This window comes from Pelodiscus sinensis, chromosome 2 (genome assembly GCF_049634645.1).
Source record: "Pelodiscus sinensis isolate JC-2024 chromosome 2, ASM4963464v1, whole genome shotgun sequence".
NCBI classification, from domain to species: domain Eukaryota; kingdom Metazoa; phylum Chordata; order Testudines; family Trionychidae; genus Pelodiscus; species Pelodiscus sinensis.
In genome coordinates this window covers 7,673,923-7,695,712 of record NC_134712.1, presented here as the reverse complement: position 1 = coordinate 7,695,712, position 21,790 = coordinate 7,673,923, and the positions used below count along the sequence as shown (strand labels likewise).

Sequence of the window (21,790 nt, the reverse complement as noted above, 5' to 3'; positions counted from 1 at the left end):
TAATATTTCCATTATACAGAAAATATTAATTTTAGTAAGCTTTAATTGTTAATTGCTATTGAAATTAATGGTATTACCAGGAATCTCTCCTCTTTTTCAAGCCAGCGCTGATCTTCCTCCATTTCTTGTTGCTGTCGTATCAATCTCTCCTCCATTAGATGTGTTGGTAAGACCTGTCCCATTCCACGCATGTCCAAAGTGCCAGTATCCTAAGAGGAAAAGTTCAAGTGTTGCCATTTGCCTACGAAGGCAGAATGTCATGGGACTCAATAGTTTTATACCCAGTTGGAAAAAGCTCATTATATAATAAGAGAAAGGATTTAGAAAACCCAAAACACATAGTCTGAGTCAAGCATGGTTCTTAGTTCCACTGTGGTACTCCAAAAAGCCACATTCCGGTTGTAAACATTTAGTTTGCCCTGCTTATTATTATTGGAATGGAATGAATTTTAGAAATCTATTTTACTTTTCAATAATTTTGATGTGCTTTTAAAAATGTTTTTTTTTTTGGCATTTCATTCAGATTGGATGATGAAAACAGATTGTCAGTATTACTGTCTGAGTCTTGGGCACTAGCACAATGCTTGGGGGAGAGGAGGTGCTAACACTGAAGGACAAAAGTGTCTATGCAAACAAACCAATCTCTTCCCCACCTATTTTCACCGACACTTTTTAAAAATATCACAGGAATATTTCTAATAGATTCTGTGAACTTCTTGTTTGATAAACTCTAAATTTTAGGCCTATGTGCCTGACAATGTCCTTTTAACGTGGTTCTGAAATCACTAAAGAATTGAAGGCTGGGGTTTTCATAGAAGCTAAAGAGAGTTAGGTGACCAAATCTCACTGAATTTCACAGGAGTTGGTCACCTAACCCCTTTATATTTTTGTGAACCACCCCCCCCAATGTAGTGTACTAGTGATAAATATGCACAAAATCCATATTCTTATATTGCCTTCTCCTTTACCTCATCCCCATGTGAGCACATATGGGGCCAGATTCTATTGATAACTTGGAGATTTACAATATTACTCTACATGTGTAAGAATGGAAGAAGCTGGCCTATAACATGTTCATCATTAACTAGCCATTCCAACCTCATAGAGGAATCTTACATTACAACCATTATACATATATATAGTGAAGGTAACAACTAGAATAGACAGGATATATGGTCAAGTCAACCAAGCGTGCTCTTTGGCAAAGGAAAGCGTAAACGTGGGATTTGTTTTCCATGACAACTCTGCTGCCATGTATTTATCAGAATATCCCCCTCTTCCTTTCTGCTCATGTATTAGGTAGAGAGAGAAGAGCACCACCACAGGGAGCAAACAGACTTAGTAAGATGGGAGCTGCATGAGGAGCTACCATGAAGAGATAGAAAACATAAGGAGAAATGAAAGGACTGCAGGCAGAAGGGAAAGGATGACTTTGGTCTTCTATAGTGCATTCTGTCTGAGGAACTCAAAGCACTTTATAACCATTAATTTAGTCACAATGCCCCTAAGAAGGAAGGTAAGTACCAATATTTCCATTTTAACAATGCGTAACTTAGATATTGGTGTATCCAGGCCCGCCAACGGGGGAGGTGAAGATGACTGGGTGTGGAAAGAGGGCAGTTGCCTTGGGGCCCAGGGATTCAAAAGGGCCTAAGGCTTGCTGCTGCCACTAGTACTATGGCAGCTGGATTCCCAGGCACTTGAAATCTCTGCTGGATAGCTAGGTGGTGAGCTCCACATGGTGCTACGGGCTAGATGGTGCTGTGGCATGGTCCAAGCAGCATCGAGGACTGGCCCTAGTTGAGGCTCCGCATTTTCTGGAAACACAAAGCTGAACCCTCCCCAACTAGGGACCTAGCAAATTTATCGCCCCCCTGAGTGCACCACAGCTTGCCCAAGCCAATGTAAGAAAGCGGTGGGACACCTATGAACAGCTCCAATTACAATTCCCACTCCATTGTATTTATTGATAAATATTCCCTTCTTTCTTTAATCAAACCATTTAAAAAATCCTAGAAACATTAACTTAGTTTCCCTAGATTACGCTATAGAGTTGTAGTTCTATTTTTTTTTAAAAAAAGCTTGAGCATGCAATTACAATGTGAAATAAACAGTGTGAAAATTCCCATTACCTCCATGGTGGGGGGCCACATTGATATTTCCTGAGGCCGATGGTTCCAGGAATCTGTTTGATCCAAAAGAGATGCCTGGCCAGGATAAATGCTGCCTGCCATGGCTGGTATCCCATGAGAACCAGGATAGCCAGAGACCTGTAAAAAGAAAATGCTTGATGATCATATTGAGGCTCCCAGTTAAGTTCCTCCCTGTTTGATGGTTCTCCCTCATGTGGGCAAAACAGAGAGCAAAATAAGAAGTGCCTCATGGCAGGAAACTGTCATTTTTCTTTTACAAAAGAAATGCATATAGAGAATCAGAGGAAAAAAATCAAGCAATTCAAACTGAAATATGACATACCCACAAATAGTGCTTTAAAAAAACATGTTTACTGTGTTAAAGCAAGTGTCCTCAAATAGTATTAAAAGTTATGTTATAACCTTAGTAGCAAAGGACATCAAAATTCCTTAATGGACAAAAAATATATCCATCAGCACATCTTCAACATAAGGAATTATACACACAGCTCTCATTAATGTTAATAGGAATCATCCACATAGCTCCCCATGAAGTATGCTAAAAATGTACCCCATAGTGTATGTTACAAGCTTAAATCCTGAGTGACAGCACGTAATTATCATAGCTGCAGGAGGGCCTGACAAACTCCTTCTTTATAGAAGAATCAAAGCAATTTTAATGAGACTGAAGTGTTCTCATTTAAAAAAATGCTGCTTAAGTGTGAGTGCAGCAGTTTTGAGCAAATGTAAACATTTTGCAACAGTTTCAGGACAAAAGATGTATTAAATTTACTTTGATAGTGAAAGACATAAGTTAAATAGGCATGTATACTATCCTGTGTGTTAGCTTTTGGAGAGGGTTATCAACCTGAGGGAACATGAAATGCTCCAAAGAACTCACTGAGTTCATACAGCATGAATGAGCATAAGGTAATCAAACCATTTAATCTTATTTTGACATCCAAGTGTTTTTGTTAGCTTAGTGTAAATTGTGTCACACTTGTTACAGGAACACTGAACTGCCTTGAAAAAGATGAGAAATAGTTTAGTACCATAGTTTTAATTGACTGAAGAGTCAGCCAAGCAGTTAGTTGACTTGTTTGCCATATAGAATCAACCTATCAGACTCAATTTTGGTCTTAAACTCTTGAAAATCAGAAGTACTTCTACTGAACTCAATAGAACTAAACTAGTGTACATTGGAGGAGAATGAGACTCACTCCATACAAATAAATGACAAACTCAATTTTAAAATAGCAGGCACAAAGATTGATAACATTTTACCTGGTAATGATTGGGCTGTACCATATGCTGTGGACTAGGATAAAATCCTTCACTGGATCTTGGACTGGGATAACCTGGCCTGCTGGGCTATAAATATGAAAGAGTGCACTTTGTAATAAGAATAATCGTATAGGTAAAATACAACAATCAAAATAAGTTAATTTCAAGAAAGGCAAATTTTCTCATACTGCTAAACCTGTACAAGATGTTTCATGAAAACAAACTTCAAAATGTAAGTAAAACAAAGATTGTGGGAAACATAACAGAGTTGAGTGAATAATTCAGAGGCAGCACGTATCAGAGGCAGCTGGGGGGGAGAGGGGAGGAAGGGGGAAGGAGTGAAGAGCTGGTGCCCGTGGGGAGCCGGCTTTTAAGCCACCTCCCCACGCATATCGGTTTCCGTGGAGCTGCCTGCTTCCCACGGAGGAAGCAGTACAGGGGAGGCAGGTAGGAGCAGGTGATCGAGGGGAGCTGCCTGCCTGCCTGCTACCTTTTACACAGGCGGTGAGGGGGAGGTAGGGTGGAAGCTGACTTACAGGCTGGCTTCCCGCGTGTAAAATTTCAAGCGGTTACACATTTACATAAAAAATACAATTGTTAACATCTCTATGCTATTTTGCATTGTCATCTACAAGCATATGGTTTTGTTGGAAACTGCATACCATACCTGCTTGTGGCTACCAAATGATGGAGCTATTGCTAGAGTGATATATTTCTTATTATTTAGGCAGAGCAGCACCACTACTTCATTGTTGGTGGTAAGTTTGATGACTTCTTCCCTGAGATGTGTGACCACCATCGGCTTTCAAAAGATTACATGTCTTCAGAGATAAGGAGACAGTGTGGCTAGTTGCAGTGGGGAAGGAATCAAGTGCAGGGAAAACAGTATTTGCAAAATACTGTCTGATTGCAAGGTTTCTAACTGTACACAGAGATGAGATGGGGGTACTATCTGTTGTGATAAGCTTTGTTGAGAGTCTACTGGTATACATAACAGTCCTCACTGTATGTGTATAATGGTGCTGAAACTGAAAAAGAAAAAGAAACCAAATGCCACCATGAGGCAATAATATGGATTCTAATAATCAAGTCTTAAAAGAAGCAATAAATCCTATGTTCACAAAATTCAACTAACTGCTTTCAGGTCATCAGTACACACATGCTTAACTTTTTATGGAGAAACAGTGTAAAGAAATGCCTTAACTCTGCAGCTAACTTTCACATATATTGAGCCACTGAATAAAGAGAGCAACTTGAACTGGAACAAAAATGATCTAAAGCCCTCAAATAGAAAGTGATGCACAATAACGTGGGTATCAGATTGAAAAACCATGATCAGTCCCAAAGTTCATACAATCACAACTCTTGAAGGCATTAATTAATTCTTTTTTCATTACATTTAAAAGCATTAGATTTAGCCCTAGGAGAAAACATTTAAACCCTTCGTGAAACAATGTTTTATCATGCAATTTACTAGCTTTTGCCAATATATATTTTACTGACAGTCTATCTAAGCACTGAATCACAACAATTAGGCCAGGTCTACATTACAGGCCTATGTCAATATAAGTACATCTTTCAGAGGTGTGAAAATCCACACATCCGAGTGACATAGCAATCCCAGCTCACCCACTGTTGCAGACAGTGGTGTGCAAATGGGAGAGCTTCTTCTTTCTTTAACTACATTGATGGGAGAACACTTTTATGGGAACATCTTCACTTAAGAACCGCAGCAGCACTGATGCAATGTTTTAAGTGTAGATCTGCCCTCAATCTGAATTGATTAAATAGGTCAATGGAGTTTTCTGAATTCATTTTAGAACAAGAAGTTCAAGCCATTTTCCCATGACCTAGATTTCTTGTCCCGTTGACCCTATTAAAGTACAGAAGTGGAGCTCACAACCATCTCAGGCAACAAACAAAAGATGGTTAAAAAAAATATTCTGCCTTTTGCCAGAGTTGTTTATGGATGTGTGTGGCAAAAATAGCAGCTGCTGGCTTCAGGTTTTTATGGCTGAGTAGCTGGCAAAGACACTATTTGGCCCTGGGATGGCGATCGAAATCAAGGAGAAGCTAGTCAAAATATTTGTGTCCAGTAGCTCCTATGAGGAAACACTGACGTTAGCAGATGTTGGATCTACTCAGCACCTTGCAGGATTAGGTTTCAAAACTGCACAGCTGTGATGCCCAGATGGACATATCAATGAACATACAAAAATACTTAGGGATCATTGACATTATCAAAAGGGAAATCTTCAGAGAGGAATCAGCAGTCTCTTCAGAATAAAGTAAAAATGTAATGAACTCATTTCTATCCATTCACTATTATCATGTAAATTTCACTTTATGAATCTCAGAGATCTCACTAGCTATTAATTTACAAGAAGTAACATAGAAAGAAAGGGAGAAAATGTTTAGCCTTAGGCAAAACAATGTAATGGCAAAGTATTCTAATCTTTTTCAAGTTACATGACCATGAGAAAAGAAAGAAGCAAGAGAAAAGTTAGTAAAATAATGGCTAACAGTCTGACCCAACACCGCAAAACTGCAATACAAATCAGCTCTACTAACTCAGCCTATGAAAGGCTGGATCCTGAATGCGAAATCCATCTAAAATAGTGTAAAATCAGTCGTGTGTCATCATTAACAGCAGATCACCAAATAGGGCACGAAGAGGGAGCTTTCTGGCTTCTCTTATTACTGAACAACATTTAACAGATTAATGGGATAAAATAATAATATTGTTGAACGTAAAGTATGCGCTAAAAAAATGTTGGCTACCTTGGGAGGGGCTTCATCTGATCCTCCTGAATCCCAGGATACTGTGACTTGTCGCCTTGATTCCATTCTCATTCGTTCTTCTTGCTGAAGCTTCTCTTCTTCTAGTATCGTGCTAAGGAGAAAATAAATGTCACACTGAAGATAAGTAATATTCTGGTTCAGTGTCTAATAGATGCCATTTCCAAATTTCTTTCAAACCCCCAGATTAATAGATCCCAGCCCACAGACTCACAGGAATGTACAAGACAAATAAGTCTGCTTTTAAATAGGGAGAGGGCTGGTTAGGTTTCATAAAACTAATACTAGGGGAAAATACCTTTGCAAAATTAGCAACTGAAACACAACAATTTTGATGTGTAAAGACATATGGTAATGAAAGATGTTTTTAGAAAATTATAGCTGATACTGTAGAAGAGCTTTTCATTTGTGAATGTTTCTTTTGTTCTAGTGGCACAGGCATAATTATACTGAGAAATCCCAAGAGGCAATTAATCAAGCACATACTTGCAAACATTTATTTTTCATATGGAAATATTCTATTGCATCTCTGCAAAGGTACAAAACAAGCTGCAGATTTAATCTTTATGGAAGCATGAAAATCTTACAGTTCACTGATACATTTAAAAAAGAAAATATTACAAGTACCATGACTTATTACATTTCACCTTATTTAGGAACACAATTACAAGGTTACTTCATCCAAACAAAAATGTGATAGTATTTACTCAGACTCTTACTATTCAGGCCAAAAGCTATAATTTCATCAAAATACCATACAGCAGTAAAAGTAGCTTGCTACTTACCACTGTTCTATTACAGAGACTTACTTGAAGTTCAACATAATGCTGCTGCCTTCACAGCAGCCTCCTCCCAGTTCTGCTATGTGGATTATTAATCTTGGATATTTGCCATTTTAAAAATACTTTGAATGCAGCTTTCAAATAGGAGTTAAAATTTGGTAGATCCGCATGCTACATAGATTCTTCAGGGTTCTGAGTAGGTTTGATTTTTTTTTCTTATCGCCCTCTCCGGAATGACAAGCTAATCAATCTCGCAAAGGAGCAGTTCTCTCCTGTGTTCACAGGAGCCTCTAATAAGGAAGCTCATTCAAAGTTTTCAACTTCCTCGTTTAGTCCACTAAAAACGACTCAGAATTACACACATAAGGGATGAGATCAGTTGCAGTAGTCCATTCTAACCTGAGAACTTTCTTGCTCATTTCGAAAATAAATTCTGCTTGACTGGACACTAAAACTCTGCTGTTTCTCTTTCAGCCAAAACCAAAAAATAGCTAATCTAGTCTAAGAGCACCAGAACTGGATTTAAAATATGCTGCTGCTATTTCAATCCTTCGCTGCTGAAGTAAAGCACACAAATGTCAGAACAAAAATATACCATGGAAAAATCAGACAAAGAACTTGTTAATAGCAATTCTGATACAACTGCTGCAGAAGCAAAACTCAAGTAAGAGTACTCCAACAGATGGAATGTTGTAAGAAAATCCTCCTATTCCCTTCTTCCTTCATCAGGAGCAAGGAAATCACAACTCTTAAAAAAAATCCCTTCCTGAAATTATCAAAATCTACCAGTAGCTTTGTATTTAAGGTCAGGTTCATATTTCAGATAAAGGGCGTTGAGCAGCTTAAGAAATCAGTCTCTGTACACCCATAATCATAAACAGCAGATGATTTTTCAAGACATTTGCCATGTCTCCAAGTTAAAAAAGTGAATGCTTTGTGTGTAATATATTTGGAAAGGTTTGTAACAGAGCCTTTGATACGGTAGACTGATTCTCTAATACCAGCAAATGGAATGGAGACATACCAGACATTTGGACATGGATGATGTCAAAAATTTGCGCTGCAAAGTTTAATGTTATGGAACACCTAGCTCCTAACCTCAATAAGGGAATCTAATATTCTTATCTTCTTGTCTGTCTGTCTAGCTATGTGTTTTGTTCATCACCTTCCTATCTAAGTAACTAATATTTACTAAATTAAAAAAGATGGAGAGGGAAAGCCACGCAGAGACATACATGATATGTTTTTCACAGTGCAGGGTAGTAAGTAAGCCGTTTGCCTTGTAACCCCAACTCAGTCAAGTGAGATATTTCTAAGTCCTTGCCATAACAAGGTATTGAGCGCCCCTTATTGAAACACCCGGGGACCATTTTAGCTAGCGACTGATCACATAAAACAGAGATTGCACTAGGATGCCTTAGACACTAGAAAAAAATGAATATGAGATGGAAATGCCACTGGGAACTTTTAAACTGCTCAAAGCAAAGACTATAAATAACTCATAAAAACGTCTTTGTTTTTACAATGGGAAGACCAACCCATAGATGGAGTAAATCAAGAGATATTTTTGACCTTCTCTCAGTACAGCTGCTTGAGTGCTCTGAGCAGTTATACTCACAGAAGGTCAGGGAAGTCAGATCTAGGCATATTTTCCCAAACTACACATTTTTAGCCACAATATATGAATGGGAATGTATCTGTCCTTAATTTCCCTGCCAACTCTTAAAGCAATACTTTCTAGAAAGGTTTAGATGTTTGATTTACGTTTTCAAATATTCAAACATTTACTTAAATTGAAGAATAAATTTAATTTTACTTACAAAGAGCCCATTATTAGAATATGTTTCTGAAATACCAGTAGTTTTCACACAAGAGTTATCTGAGATCCTGCAGTGTTTTCTTATGCTTACGGAGGGAAAAATGTAATCTGAGTATCTCAGATATCAATGTGTGGTAACTGATAATAAATGCTGACATTTTAATGGCAACCTCTCTCTTTCTAAGAAATTTTTTTTGTGTAGTACATACACGACAAACTCAAAAAATGCAAGAAGCACATTCTCAAATGTGTCAACATATTCTCTACCCTGCCCTTATTTTACGCCACTTTCCCAAGGGGATCATTCTTAATGGATGTCTTTAAAGGATACACTGTTTAGCAGGGTGGATTAAAAATCAATGATTAGAAAAAAATATTTAAATCTGATTTTTTACATTTAAATACTTCAAAACCTATACATTTCAAATTATATTTGAAATTATGAGAATATATGGATTAAAGTTATAATCTATTAACATTATTTAAATTAAATCAAAATAATATTTAAAAAGTATGTTTGCTGCCTAAGTCTTTAATAAAAGTCAAACCACTGACTTGCTAGTAAGTACCTGGAATCAGTGTTTGTTGAAGTGCTAATCCATCTTTTGACAAAGTAGCTACCTCTGCAGGTGCAGAAAGTTTATTTAGTTAGTTTGAGGATCCTGGCCATGGTGACCAGAAAACCTGAGTTAAATTCACTAAGTACAGCTAATACTTCTTTTGTTTAATAAGACAGTTTTAAATGCAAATCATGTTTTTATAAACTTATGCAGCGAGCATTTAATATAGGTTTAAACCATTTAAAAATGCTGTTATTTGCATTTTAATAAAATTCCAATTTCTATTCAAATAGAACATGACATAAATCTGGAATAAATAAATAATCCTCTAGTAAATAAGAAATGCATCATTAGTCATGTTCTGACATAATAAAAAATGGAAAAATTAAGAATCTGTATAAATGGATGGTAAGGTACATAATTTCTTAAACAAATATATAATACTGTACACTCCTGGTTGGCAAAAGTACCAAATTAAGGTAAAGGCAATATTTAGTTGCAAATTAGGGATGTTAAATTGTGGTTATCTGAGTAATTGTGTAGCCAATATAATTTGTATTGACTACACGATTAGTTGATAAGGTCTGGTCTGCAGAGCCGCAGCAGAGGTAGCTCCAAGCAGTCCCGGCTCGTGATGGTTCCGGAAGCCACCCACGCTGCAGCTCTGCATTTTAAATGTAGTAAGAGCCACTGGCTCCACCATGAACAGTGGCAGGTGCTGGAGTAGCCCCTGTGTGTGTACAGCCTGGGCCGCCGCAAACAGGGGCTGCTTGGTGGCAGCATCCCCTGTCTGTGGGAGGCTGTTTTGCAGCAGCCTCTTCTATCCCCCCGCTGCGGGGGGAGGGGCAGGTGGCATCGTGGAGCTAGTGCTGGGGGAAACCAGCTTTTAAGCCGGCTCCCCAAGCACTGGATGCTGTTTGAGGAAACGAATACTGTAGTTGACTACTCGCTAACATCCCTATTGCAAATCATCACGTTTAATGGTTCTCAACCAATGAAACTCCAACTTTTCCTGTTGTTAGGTAAATAAAAAGTATAAATGAAAATGTATGATGTAAAGAGGAGGTTTCTTATCTGTCACCGGAGGCTCTTTGGGATGTGTGGTCCCTATCTATCTATGTACACCATCGGACTGGACCCAGAGGATTTAAAAGCAGTGTCTGTGGGTCTATGCATATACCCTGGTTCACCTTCATGCCTCTAACAGAAGGGATTAAAAGTGGGGTAGATTGATCTCTACAGTTCCCTCTCTACCTAGAATAAAATCATATTCGAAGCACAGTGGAAGGAGGCTGCGTAATGGAACACAGCTGGGGCCACGCATCTCAAAGAACCTTCTGATACAGGTAAAAAACTTATTTGATTGATGTTCCCTATTGAACAAATAAGGAACCTGTTGTGGGTAATAGACCAGCAGTACCTCAGTAGGAAGAGGGCATGAGGCTGTAGATGGCAGGGCTGAACAGAGTACTGATGTCCCCAGGGAAGCATCTGCAGTAATGTCTCGCAATGTGTGAACAGAGTTTGACATGGCTGCTTCACAGATGTCCAGGAGGGCTACCTCCTAAAGTGATGCCACAGTTGTTGCTTGTGCTCTGGTAGAACGAGCTCCTACCCCATGTAGGGAGAGTGGAGGGCGATTTTAAAGTTGATAGTGTAGAATGCAGCCAGAGAACCATTTGGAGAGAGTCTGGGTGGAAATGCTGTGCTGTGACCCTTCTGCTGCAGTTACAAACAGCCCGGGGGAGATCTTGATTGGTTTGTTCACTGTAAATACAAAGCCGAGGCCCACCAATCATCAAAGGAGTGGAATGTTTTTTCTTCTGAGGGAAGTGTGCAGTTTTGGGAAGAACACAGGTGAGTAATGAATTGGTCTCGGTGAAATTCTGAAATTACTTAGAGTGAATTTTGGGTGTAGACATAAGGGAAACCTTATCTTTTATGGAATACAGTGTATAGAGGATCTACCGTTATTACTCCAAGTTCACCATGCAAGTCTCAAGTCATTGGGAGGTCAAAGGTGGGGAAGGGGATCTAGAAGTCACTGCTTCACTGGGAATGATGAAAGCAGTCTTGCTGATTCTGGTGGAAGTGCAGGATATGGAGCACAATGCTCCAGGGCAATAAACAAGATAAAAATCAATAAAGATGAGGGAAAAGAACTTCACTTAGGAAGGAAAAAATCAAATGCACAACTACAAATTGTGGAATAACTGGCTAGGTAGTTATACTATTGAAATGAACCTTGCAGTTATAGTACATCACAAACTGAAGACAGGTCAGCAATGTGGTGCAGCCATGAAAAAGTTTACTATAATTCTGGAGTGTTGTGAATATACCAATACCACACTAGTGAGGCGAGGGTTAAGAAGCTGCTCTGGACACAGGAACAAAAGCTTCAGAGGGGTAGCCGAGTTAGTCTGTAACTGGAAAAACTTAAAAAACAACTAATAGTCTTGCAGCAGCTTAAAGACTAACAAAACAGATAGGTGGTATAATGAGCTTTCGTGGGCACAACCCTCTTCTTCAGATGAATGGAGTTATTAAAGGTCCAGTTTTGAAATAAATAGGGAATGGGGGGAGGCGGGGAGAAGCTCAGAGGGGGCTCTTGTACATTTTAAAAGCAAAGCATGCGTGGGGAGCATGGGGCCAGTGGGGGACAGTCTGCTTGAGTCCCCCGCTGGCCTCGTGCTCCCCACAGCACTCCTGCCTTTGAGAGCTGGCAGGCCTCTTGCTACATTTCAAAGGCAAGAGTGCCCTTATCGACTAATTGAATAGTTGCTGCAAATTGCATTGACTATTCAATTAGCTGATTAATCTAAATTTAACATCTTTATCAAGCACAAGACGGGGAGTCAGGAAGTCCCAGGTTTTCATTCTGCCCACTGACTGACTGTGTGCAGGTATCTTCCTCTTTATGTCTCAGTCTCCCCATCTTTAGAAATGTATCTGCCTACCTCCAAGGTGTGTTCTGAGAATTAAGCAGTTCATGTCTATATAGTAGTTTGAACATAAAATGCTATAAAAAGCTAAATATTAGAAAATTACTATAAGAATCTAGCTCTTCACAGGGCCCAGACAGCAGCAAATAACATTTGTGGGGCCATTTGAAACTAGAAAGAGAGACCCAAGTATCAGAAAAGGCTATGAAGCAGGTAAAACATCAGATAATAAAATGAGTACAGGGCGTTCCTGCTACATGTCCAAGATACGTTCAGAAAATGTGGACATCTAGCAAAAGGACGTAAAATGGGGAATTTTTTCCTGAGGCTTACTTCTATTTGCATGAATTGGTCTTTATGTTTTGCACAACGGAAGAGCAGGGAATGAGAGGACTTAAAACAAATCAGTTTCCACAAGCATTAATGATGCTAATGAGAAACCAACATATACCGGGGTGACTTATAGTGGGGATGCCCTGTATATGAAAAGTGCTCATGCTCCCATCAATGCTAATTCAGATGTAGGAGAAGAAAAATATTGTTCTTCACAAAGCCGTAAACTTTTGTCATCAAAATAAGGAAGGACACAGAATCACTATGACTATAGCACTGGCTCCAGAGTACAGAACTAACCTGGCCATCAGCTTCAAAAGCTACTCTGGAAGGTATCCAGAAGAGAGCAGCACCAGCACACACACAAAGAGTCATCAGGGAAATGGCTTATTTTTGCAAAGTTCATGGGAATGAGTTTTGAAATCTGATCTTCTCTAATTCGCTGAGATCGTGTCACTGAACGGAAATCAGTAACCTTAATGATTAAAGGACTGGCATCATCTTTGTGGAGTGCAAAGATACTCTAGGGACTCTTGTGCAGCTGAAGGGCTATTCCTCAATCAATTGCTAGTCTGCCAGTAGCCAAAGGTCATCAGCTCTGGAGCTGCAGGAGAGATCTCTCCCCCTACCGGCTGCTTCAAATTTCCCAACTCTGCAGGAAGAACAGACTTCAATTCCACAGCTCTTTCCTCTCAAGTTAATCTCCATCATAGTTGCAGTACATTCTTTGGCACCTTTCCTCTGCCCTTGTCCTTAATTTCTCTTTTCCCCATGGTTTCATGAACTCTATTGACTTCTCACTTCTTGTAGTTCAGAGTCTCTTCCTCATTCCCCACTTGCACAGTTCCTCTTAGTCTTGGCAGCTTCACCTTTCCCCTTACCACGAGATACTTTCTCAATTCTCGTCTAACAGACCACTATCTTCTCTTTTTTCCCATCATTTAAGACTTAGGTCTCACTCATACTGACAAGAAATTAGTCAACAACACAATGTAATACATATACTTAAACTGTGTAACCATGTTATCTTCTCTTGTTATCTCCTTGCTGTAACTCTGGTTCATCAGTACCATCAACATCACATCCCTTCCTGTCTATAACTCACACGTGTATAGTACTGATGACAGTAAGCTCCATGGAAGCCAGGATTAGATTTTTCTACCAGTTATACAAAACCACTGGTGCACTTGTGCATTGTGGTAGTAACAACAGGTCTGTTACTATAGTTAGTCCATTGGCTACTCTTCGGGGAGAGACTGTGCCAAAAAATTAAAAATTCTACACACAATATTTTAAAATTCTGCAAATGTTATTTATCAAACTAACACTATATTATCACATCAGTTTCAATTATTTTGGTAATTTATTTCAAAATGCTTGTCAGCAAGGTACAGACACACACGAATTCCTTCAGGAGCAGAGAGTTAAAGAAACCCTTATGACAAAACAGTTCCTTTCTTTCCATCCCCCATCCCAGGGCCAACTGTGCGGCACCAATTCACCCAAACGCACTCCTCTCAGAACTCAGCTATGGGGTCCCTGTAGCCAGACACTTGCACTCCTCTCTCCCACAATCCCTCCCCCAGCCCAGAGATCCAAAAGGAGAGAAAGCCTGCTTCTGGGTCTCAGACTTGTGTGGAGAGTTTCCTGAAAGCCACCATCTCCCTTCCTCAAGGCATGTGGGGAACCTCAAGGCAATGGACAATCAAGGCTCGTGAGTGAGTGGGCTGTATGAGTGGCTTTCTTTCATCTCACTGGGCTGCAAGATTGTCATAACCAAGACGGTCTGCAAGAATGCACGCTATGATTGTGTTATGTAACCATTTGTTTCCAATACTACTATTTTCTGTCACTTAACTCTCTGCTTTGTTAAATAAATGCATACTTCAGGGGTTCTCAAACTTCACTGCACCATGACCTGATTCTGACAACAAAAATTACTACACAACACCACGAGAGGGGACTGAGGCCTGAGCCTGCCTCGCTGCTCTGGGTGCTGGAGGCCAAAGCCCAAGGGCTTCAATCCCAGGTGGTGGGGGTTCAAGCTTTGGCTCCCAAGCCCCAGCGGCTGAATCGGGGACCCCTGGGGCAGAGCAGCTGGGGTCCTGCCGGGTTGGTCCTGCAGCGCCGTCCTTTGGCGCTGTGGGACCAACCCGGCAGCACTCCAGCTGCTCTGCCCCAGGCGTCCCCAAGAGCAGCTGGAGTGCTGCTGGGTTGGTGCTGTAGCACCGCCCCTCGGCGCTGTGGGACCAACCCGGCAGCACCCCAGCTGCTCTATTGCAGACATCCCCGATTCAGCTGCTGCTGAAACTGACCAGCAGCGGCTGAATCAGGGACGCCTGGGGCAGAGCCAGATTATCGTAAGGGGGTCTATGAGGGGTCTGGGGTGGCATCCCCTCCCACCCCACTCCAGACCCCTCATAGCCCCCCCTTCTGATAATCCGGCATATTTGATAATCCGGCACCCCCTGGGTCCTAAAGGTGCCGGATTATCGGAAGTTTACTGTACTAGGTCCTGCTGTGAAGGCAGGGGACTGGACTTGATGACCTTTCAAGGTCCCTTCCAGTTCTAGGAGATAGGCAATCTCCATTAATTTTAATTTTTTAATTGGTAAGCTGGGGTTTAGAGTTTCTTTGGAAGCAGCAAATCTGTCCAGCGGACCAGGGCCTACGCACTAAATGAGAGAGCAATGACTATATAGTTGAGGATGTTTGCCAAAGTCCCTTGGAAACATCTAGTCACTGCAAGACTCACCCACTCAGGAAGGCATGTAATTGACCATCTACCTCCCATTTCAACAGCTATTTCTTTTAGATTACTTTTTTGCTGTTTTTCATAAGGAATACCTGTTTTTACTGCACCTAATTACTGTTTAACTTTGTGGAAGACCACAGTGTCATCAACAATGCTGCATTCAGATCTGGATGCCTTATTGATAATGCTACCAATAATAAAGGATTGCTACTATGCTTTATCTCATGAGGAGAGACTAACATTTCATATCAGACTTCTAGTCTACTTCTAATTTCAAGGATATTTTGTTTACTGATAATGCAGTATAATTTGTCTACAAATCTCAGTCTTTAATAATGGAGCCAAAGTGTGCAAACTTGGATGCCTTAAAATCAGACATTTAATTACATTCCCGCCCCCCTCCCCCCCAAATTCCTATCTTCAAAGATGTTGAGCACCATCAGCTTCCACTGACTTCAACAAAACAAACTGTGGGCCTTCCATGCTTCTGACAATCTGGCCTCTTTTATTTAGGAGACCGTGTGTATTTACGGTAGACATGTACAAGTACCCTAAGATTTAGGAGCTCAAATCCGAGTGACTTTCAATGGAACTTGTGCTTCAAAATTCTTTAGGTAGTTTTGAAAGTTTCCCCTGGATATAAAGCTCAAGGAACTCAAATCTCAGGGTAATTTTAAAAAGGTGAAATGTCTGTACTGTCCCAAGAGAGATGGACTGTATTATCTACAAATTTTTTCCTCCTCTAACTCTGAGGATCCTTAACATGCCTTCGATGCAATACCCTCTGCTATGTACACTGGACAAACCAGCCTGTCTCTACACAAAAGAATAAATGGAGACAAATCAGACATCGAGAATAGTAACATACAAAAACCAGTAGGAGAGCACTTTAACCTCTGTGAACACACAGCTGCAGTTTTGAAAGTTACCCTACTGGAGCAAAAATACTTCAAAAACAGACTGCAGTGTGAAACTGCTGAGCTGGAATTCATATGCAAATGTGACACCATCAGAACAGGTCTGAATAGGGACTAAGAATGGCTAGCTCGTTACAATAAGTAATTTTCCTCTTTAGGAATTTTAACCTTCTTATCACAGTTAGAAATGGTCCACATCCTCCCTGATTGAAGGCCTAGTCTCACTGGTACTGATGTAACACTCCCATCTCTGTATGTATGTTTACAGCACTGCCAAGTGAAGCTTTCGCTTTATACATCTGATGAAGTAAACTGCAGCCCCTGAAAGTTTAAATCACATTTCTAATAAAAGAAATAGTAATTTAAAAAACCCCACCCTACCTGAGCTGTGTTTTAAGTTCAGTAAACCTGGGTCGTCTGCTGGGGTCATATGCCCAACACTTGGTCATAAGGCTGTAGAGCGTAGGAGGGCAATTTGGAGGCATTGGTAACCGTTCACCATTCTCAATTCGACCAATCACATCATTGTTCTTCACTCCTTGGAAGGGCTTTACTCCATGCATTAAAATTTCCCACATACACACACCTGGGAAACAAAAAAGCAACAAACATCCTAAAGTGAGCAAATAACCAAAATCTGTGTTCTTGAACAACAAACTCCATCTTAAAACTAAAGACAATGGGGTTGCTACTGAAATGGAATGTGTGTGGGCAAAATGAACAGTCCTTTCTCTAGAATAGACATGGCTAGTAATTACCATGTATTAGCATGTTAGTTTAACAAAAAAAGCTTCCAATGCACTTTTTCCGTTGCATACAGGCACCAAACACGTTCAACTCTCAGCTGAGAAATACAGCTGGCTAATCTCTCTTTTATATATGACCTATCACATTACCTAAGTGCTGACCATAGAAAAGAACACTCTGCTACGTTACCTACATTACTAAGTAGGTAGCATCAATAAAATTACATGCACTACTAATCAGGCTAAGTATGAATGACTTACATTTAGCTCATCGTAAGCAGACAACTTGAAAGGCTACAGATTTAAACTACTTTTTATTTCTTGAAAGTCAGAGTGGTTGCTCATATTCAAATCTACATTTTTTCCATAATGCTTGTTCTAATGTCTATTTTCCACTGGCTTGTTTTGATTGGTATGTGGTATTTGTATACTTTGACAGTGTTTTATCACTGGCAATTATTCAATTTTTTTCTGTTGAAACTATGTAACAAAATGTAGTTTCTGTTGAAACTGTGTTACATGTGTAACAAGAAAGAGATAGCCCGGGGGCCTATGAGCGGCTGGAGTATTCCACCTGCATTGCTTTTCTACACCAGATGGAAAAGATATGTTATACTGCAATTAGAGATTCCTTTTTTCAACAAAACAGCCATTAATCTTGAAAAATCACATACAGTTTTGCTTTTTACAGTATTACTTAGAACTCTTATTTTAAAGATAACAAGTTGACTTCCTCCCTGTAACTTTCTGCTATTAATCTCCTGCTTGCTTTTTCTCTGCCTGTCATAGCTTGTCTAGTCTGTATTCGAGACGAGATGAGAGTGGTGCAAAAACGGGAATGGGTCCGCACAGAGAAGGGGACAGGATCAGGGAAGATAAGGGGCTTTTCTACCATTCCGCATTTCATATTTAATGTTAAACTATTTTTTTTATATTTAAAAAGGGCTCTAGAGGTGATCCTGGCAATTTCAGACATCAGTATTAGGCAAATTAGTCCCTGTAGTACTGTAGTATAGGATTGTGAGACATAGATGAACATAATTTGTTGGGAAAAAGACATGCCTTACTACATTTCTTTGAGGGGATCCACAAGCATATGGACAAGGGGGATCCAGTGGATACAGTGTAATTAAGTAAAGTAAGTTGTCAGGGGTTAAGAGGGAAGGTCCTGTCATGGATTGGTAATTGGTTAAAAGACAGGAAACAAATGGTAGGAATAAATGGTCAGTTTTCACAATAGGGATGTTAAACCACGTTTATCTGACTAATAGTGTAATTGATACAATTTGTATCGACTACATGGTTGGTCGAAAAGGACCACTCTGCAGAGTGGTAGCAGGGGTAGCTCCTGGAGCCGACTCAAGCCAAGACTGAGCAGTCTCGACTCATGCTGGTTCCAGAAGCCATCTGTGCTGCAGTTCTGGAAGGCTCTTACTACATTTAAAATGCAGAGCTGCAGCGTTCTGGACTAGCGCAAGCTAGGCTCACACTGAGTCCAGCAGCCCCTGTTCATGGTGGCCTGGGCCTCCCGTGGACAGAGGCTATTCTGGCAGCAGCCCTTGTCCATGGGAAGCTCCGACCCCTTGCAGACAGGGGCTGCTTTGTGTAGTCTCTTCTGCCGCCCTCTGCTGCTGCCTCTGATGGAGGCAGTGGGAGAGTGAGGGGACCGCAAAGCCATTGTGGCTTTTAAGCCAGCTCCCGCCAACACCGGCTCCTGCTTCCCCTTGCTGCCTCTGACAAAGACAGCAAGAGTGGGCGAGATATGCGAGTAGTCAACAAGAATAACTAATTAACAAGATTAAGTAGGCTTATCGGTTAATCGTATACTTGATTACTCATTTATATCCCTACTTTAAATATCCTGCTAATTTCTCTTTCATAGCTAACATTAAAGGATTGAAACAGCATAAGCTCCAAAAGGAAAAATAGCTGGATGAAGAAATACCAGCACAATTATTGTCAAAGTCAAAAAAGAAGCAAATTTAGATTAAAAAACTTCCTGTCATGCCTGTGTGTCTGATTTTCATTTACCTTAAGACCGCCTGTCAGCATAAAGGGCTCCTAGGAATCATGAAGAGAGGCCTTAAGGTAAATGAAAATAGGCCCACTGTGTACAGTATGGTTCTCTCTAAGGTGTGCGCCACGAATTTGACTACAGCTCACCTTCTTAGCAAAGCCACGCAGAGGCTACTCAGCTGCTCTGGGGTGGGGCCACATGGTGGGTGACTGCCCTGCCTCAGGAGTAGCTGGGCAGTCACCATGCAGCGTGGGTCCTTCCCCAGGGCTGGAGCTGCGGCAAGGGCAGGCCACGTGGCAGTTGCTAGAGCTGAAGCCTGGGCTGCAGTATTAAAATAGCAACATGGCCCCAGCTCCAGTCCCAGCACACGGGGACAGCTGCCGGGCCCGTGGTGCCATTTTTAGTACTGCGGTCAGGGCCCCAGAAGCTGCCACACAGCCCCAGCCCTAGCCCCAGCTGCTCCCAGGGTTGGACGGCATAGTGGGCGACTGCCACATTTGCCGGGACTGGGGCCAGGGCCACCTGGGATATTTTTAGTACCATGGTCCAGGCCCTAGAAGCTGGGAGTACTTCTGGGGCCAAGGCCACGGTACTAAAAATAGCACCACGAGCAGCCCTGGCTCCAGTCCTGGCACATGGGGCAGCCGTCTGCCACACAGTCCCGCCCTGGGAGCAGTTGGGGCTGAAGCTGCATAGTGGCTTCTGGGGCCCTGACTGTGATACTAAAAATAGCACTGCAGCCCCAGCACCAGCCCCCCGACACATGGGGCAGCCACCCACCACGTTGAAGGCAGAAGTGAAGGAAGGGGCAGGGAGAGAACTAAGCGGAAGGTGGAGGTGAGGTGAGAAAGGGGCTTGTGCTGAAGGGAGAGGAGAGGGCCAGGGCAGGAGAAGAAAGGAGAAGGTACCAAGGGGCAGGGTGGAGGAGACACATATATGCCAGGGGGACCAAGAAGCAACAATGAGGGGAAAGGGCAGGGAGGAAGGGAAGGTGTCAGTAGCAGTGGGAGAAGGGAGGAGACAGGCTGATGCTGGGAGAGGAAAGGGGAAGGGTAGAGGAAAGAGGCAATGGGGGCAAGAGGAAGTGAGAGGGGAGGAATGGGTGCAGGGAGAAGAAGGGTTGAAAGAGGGCTTGGCATAAGGAAGGTAGGAGATAGAGCAAATCATATGTGAGGGCGCAGGGGGTGTGAGGAGAACTGGGTCAGAAGGTGGTGAGGGGGTGGGCACAAGGGAGGAAGAGGGCAAAGAGGGCAGATGTTGGGAGGACAGTGGAAGTAAGGGATAGGGAAGGCAAGATGCAGGTGCTAGGGGGACTGTGAGAGTGACGCAGAAGGGCAGACACAGGGAGTGCAGTGGAGGGGAAGGACAGGCACCAGAGGGCAGAGGAAAGAGACAGGAAGGATGAGCAGAGGGAGGAGTTAGGAGAGAGGACGGGGAGGCGTATCTATAGATGATCAGAAGTGAGGCTAGAGGAGGGGTGGGTGCAGGAGTCAGAGGATGAGGAGGGGGACAGGTCCCAGGAGGGCTGAGGGGAGTGAGAAAGGTAGGAACCAGGATAACAGAGGAGGGTCAGGGCTGGGGGGCAGCAGCAGGCACCAGGGGAGGAGATGGGGTGAGGGAAGGGTGGTAGACATTACAGCAGATGGGAAAAGGGAGAATCATAAAATCATAGAATACTAGAACTGGAAGGGACCTCGAGAGATCATCTTGTCCAGTCCCCTGCCCTCACAGCAGGCCCAAGCACAATCTAGATCATCCCTGACAGATGTCTGTCTAACCCAGGGGTAGGCAATAATTTTTGGTGGGGAGCCACTTCAAGATTTTGGAAAGTGGTCAAAGGCTTGGATTCTGGCCTGGGGGAGGAGTGTAGGGACGGGTACAGAGTCTGGGATGCATCTCAGCTCCGGGAGGGGGTAAAGGCTTAGCTGTCCCATCTCGCAGGCCAATCTCTCAGCTCCTATTGTGTTGTTGTTTCCAGTCAATAGGAGCTGAGAGATTGGAGGCTATGCAGGGTCTAGGATAGAGGCTGGGTACAGAAGGGCACACAGGGTAAGGAACTGGGATGCAGGAGATGGTGTGAGGTCTGAGAGGGTGTTTGGGGGAAAGAGGGAGTTGTGACCTGGGTCAGGAGATTGGGGTGCAGGTCTGGGAGGGTGTTTGGGTGCAGGAGAGGATTCTGGCCTGGGGGAGGAGTGTAGGGACGGGTACAGAGTCTGGGAAGGAGTTGTGATTGGGGCAGGAGGGTGCAGAGGGTTTGGATGGTGACCTGGGGCAGGGAGTTGAGGTGTGGGAGGGGCAGGGGTGCCAGAGCCAGGCTCTGGCTGGGAGATGCTTACTTAAGCATCTCCTGGCCAGCACCCCCAAGGCAAGCTGGGCTCCCTGCCTGCTGCAGCCCCACATCTCTTAGAGCTGCACCCTATTCCCTCCATATGGGTCTCAGCTCCGGGAGGGGGTAAAGGCTTAGCTGTCCCATCTCGCAGGCCAATCTCTCAGCTCCTATTGTGTTGTTGTTTCCAGTCAATAGGAGCTGAGAGATTGGTGGGATTCCTATTGGCTGGTTCTTTCTGGCCAATAGGAGCTGAGGATTGAGCTGGGAGCGGGGAGATCACGCGAAGCCTTCCCCCTCCCTCCAGAGCAGAGACCTGTCGGACTGAGCTTTAAACCTGTGGCTGCTGTGTGCCAGAGGGTCCTGGTAGGGTGGTCT

General features: G+C 42.4%; 1 protein-coding gene across 20 annotated transcripts in view; it reads right to left on the bottom strand.

The window, feature by feature from the left end:
• Window positions 1–21,790, bottom strand: part of PTK2 (protein tyrosine kinase 2) — a 330,274-nt gene that overhangs the window by 24,825 nt on the left and 283,659 nt on the right. For 18 of the 20 annotated variants that reach the window (XM_075920049.1, XM_075920046.1, XM_075920048.1 and 15 more), the window contains 5 exons: window positions 16,705–16,909; window positions 6,198–6,309; window positions 3,417–3,503; window positions 2,133–2,270; window positions 78–209 (listed from right to left, as the gene is read on the bottom strand). In XM_075920049.1, coding sequence (XP_075776164.1) covers window positions 78–209; window positions 2,133–2,270; window positions 3,417–3,503; window positions 6,198–6,309; window positions 16,705–16,909 — 674 coding nt within the window. Of the gene's footprint in view, window positions 1–77; window positions 210–2,132; window positions 2,271–3,416; window positions 3,504–6,197; window positions 6,310–7,000; window positions 7,692–16,704; window positions 16,910–21,790 lie in introns of those variants that run through there. The other 2 variants (XM_075920065.1, XM_075920064.1) reach the window with 2 other exon arrangements.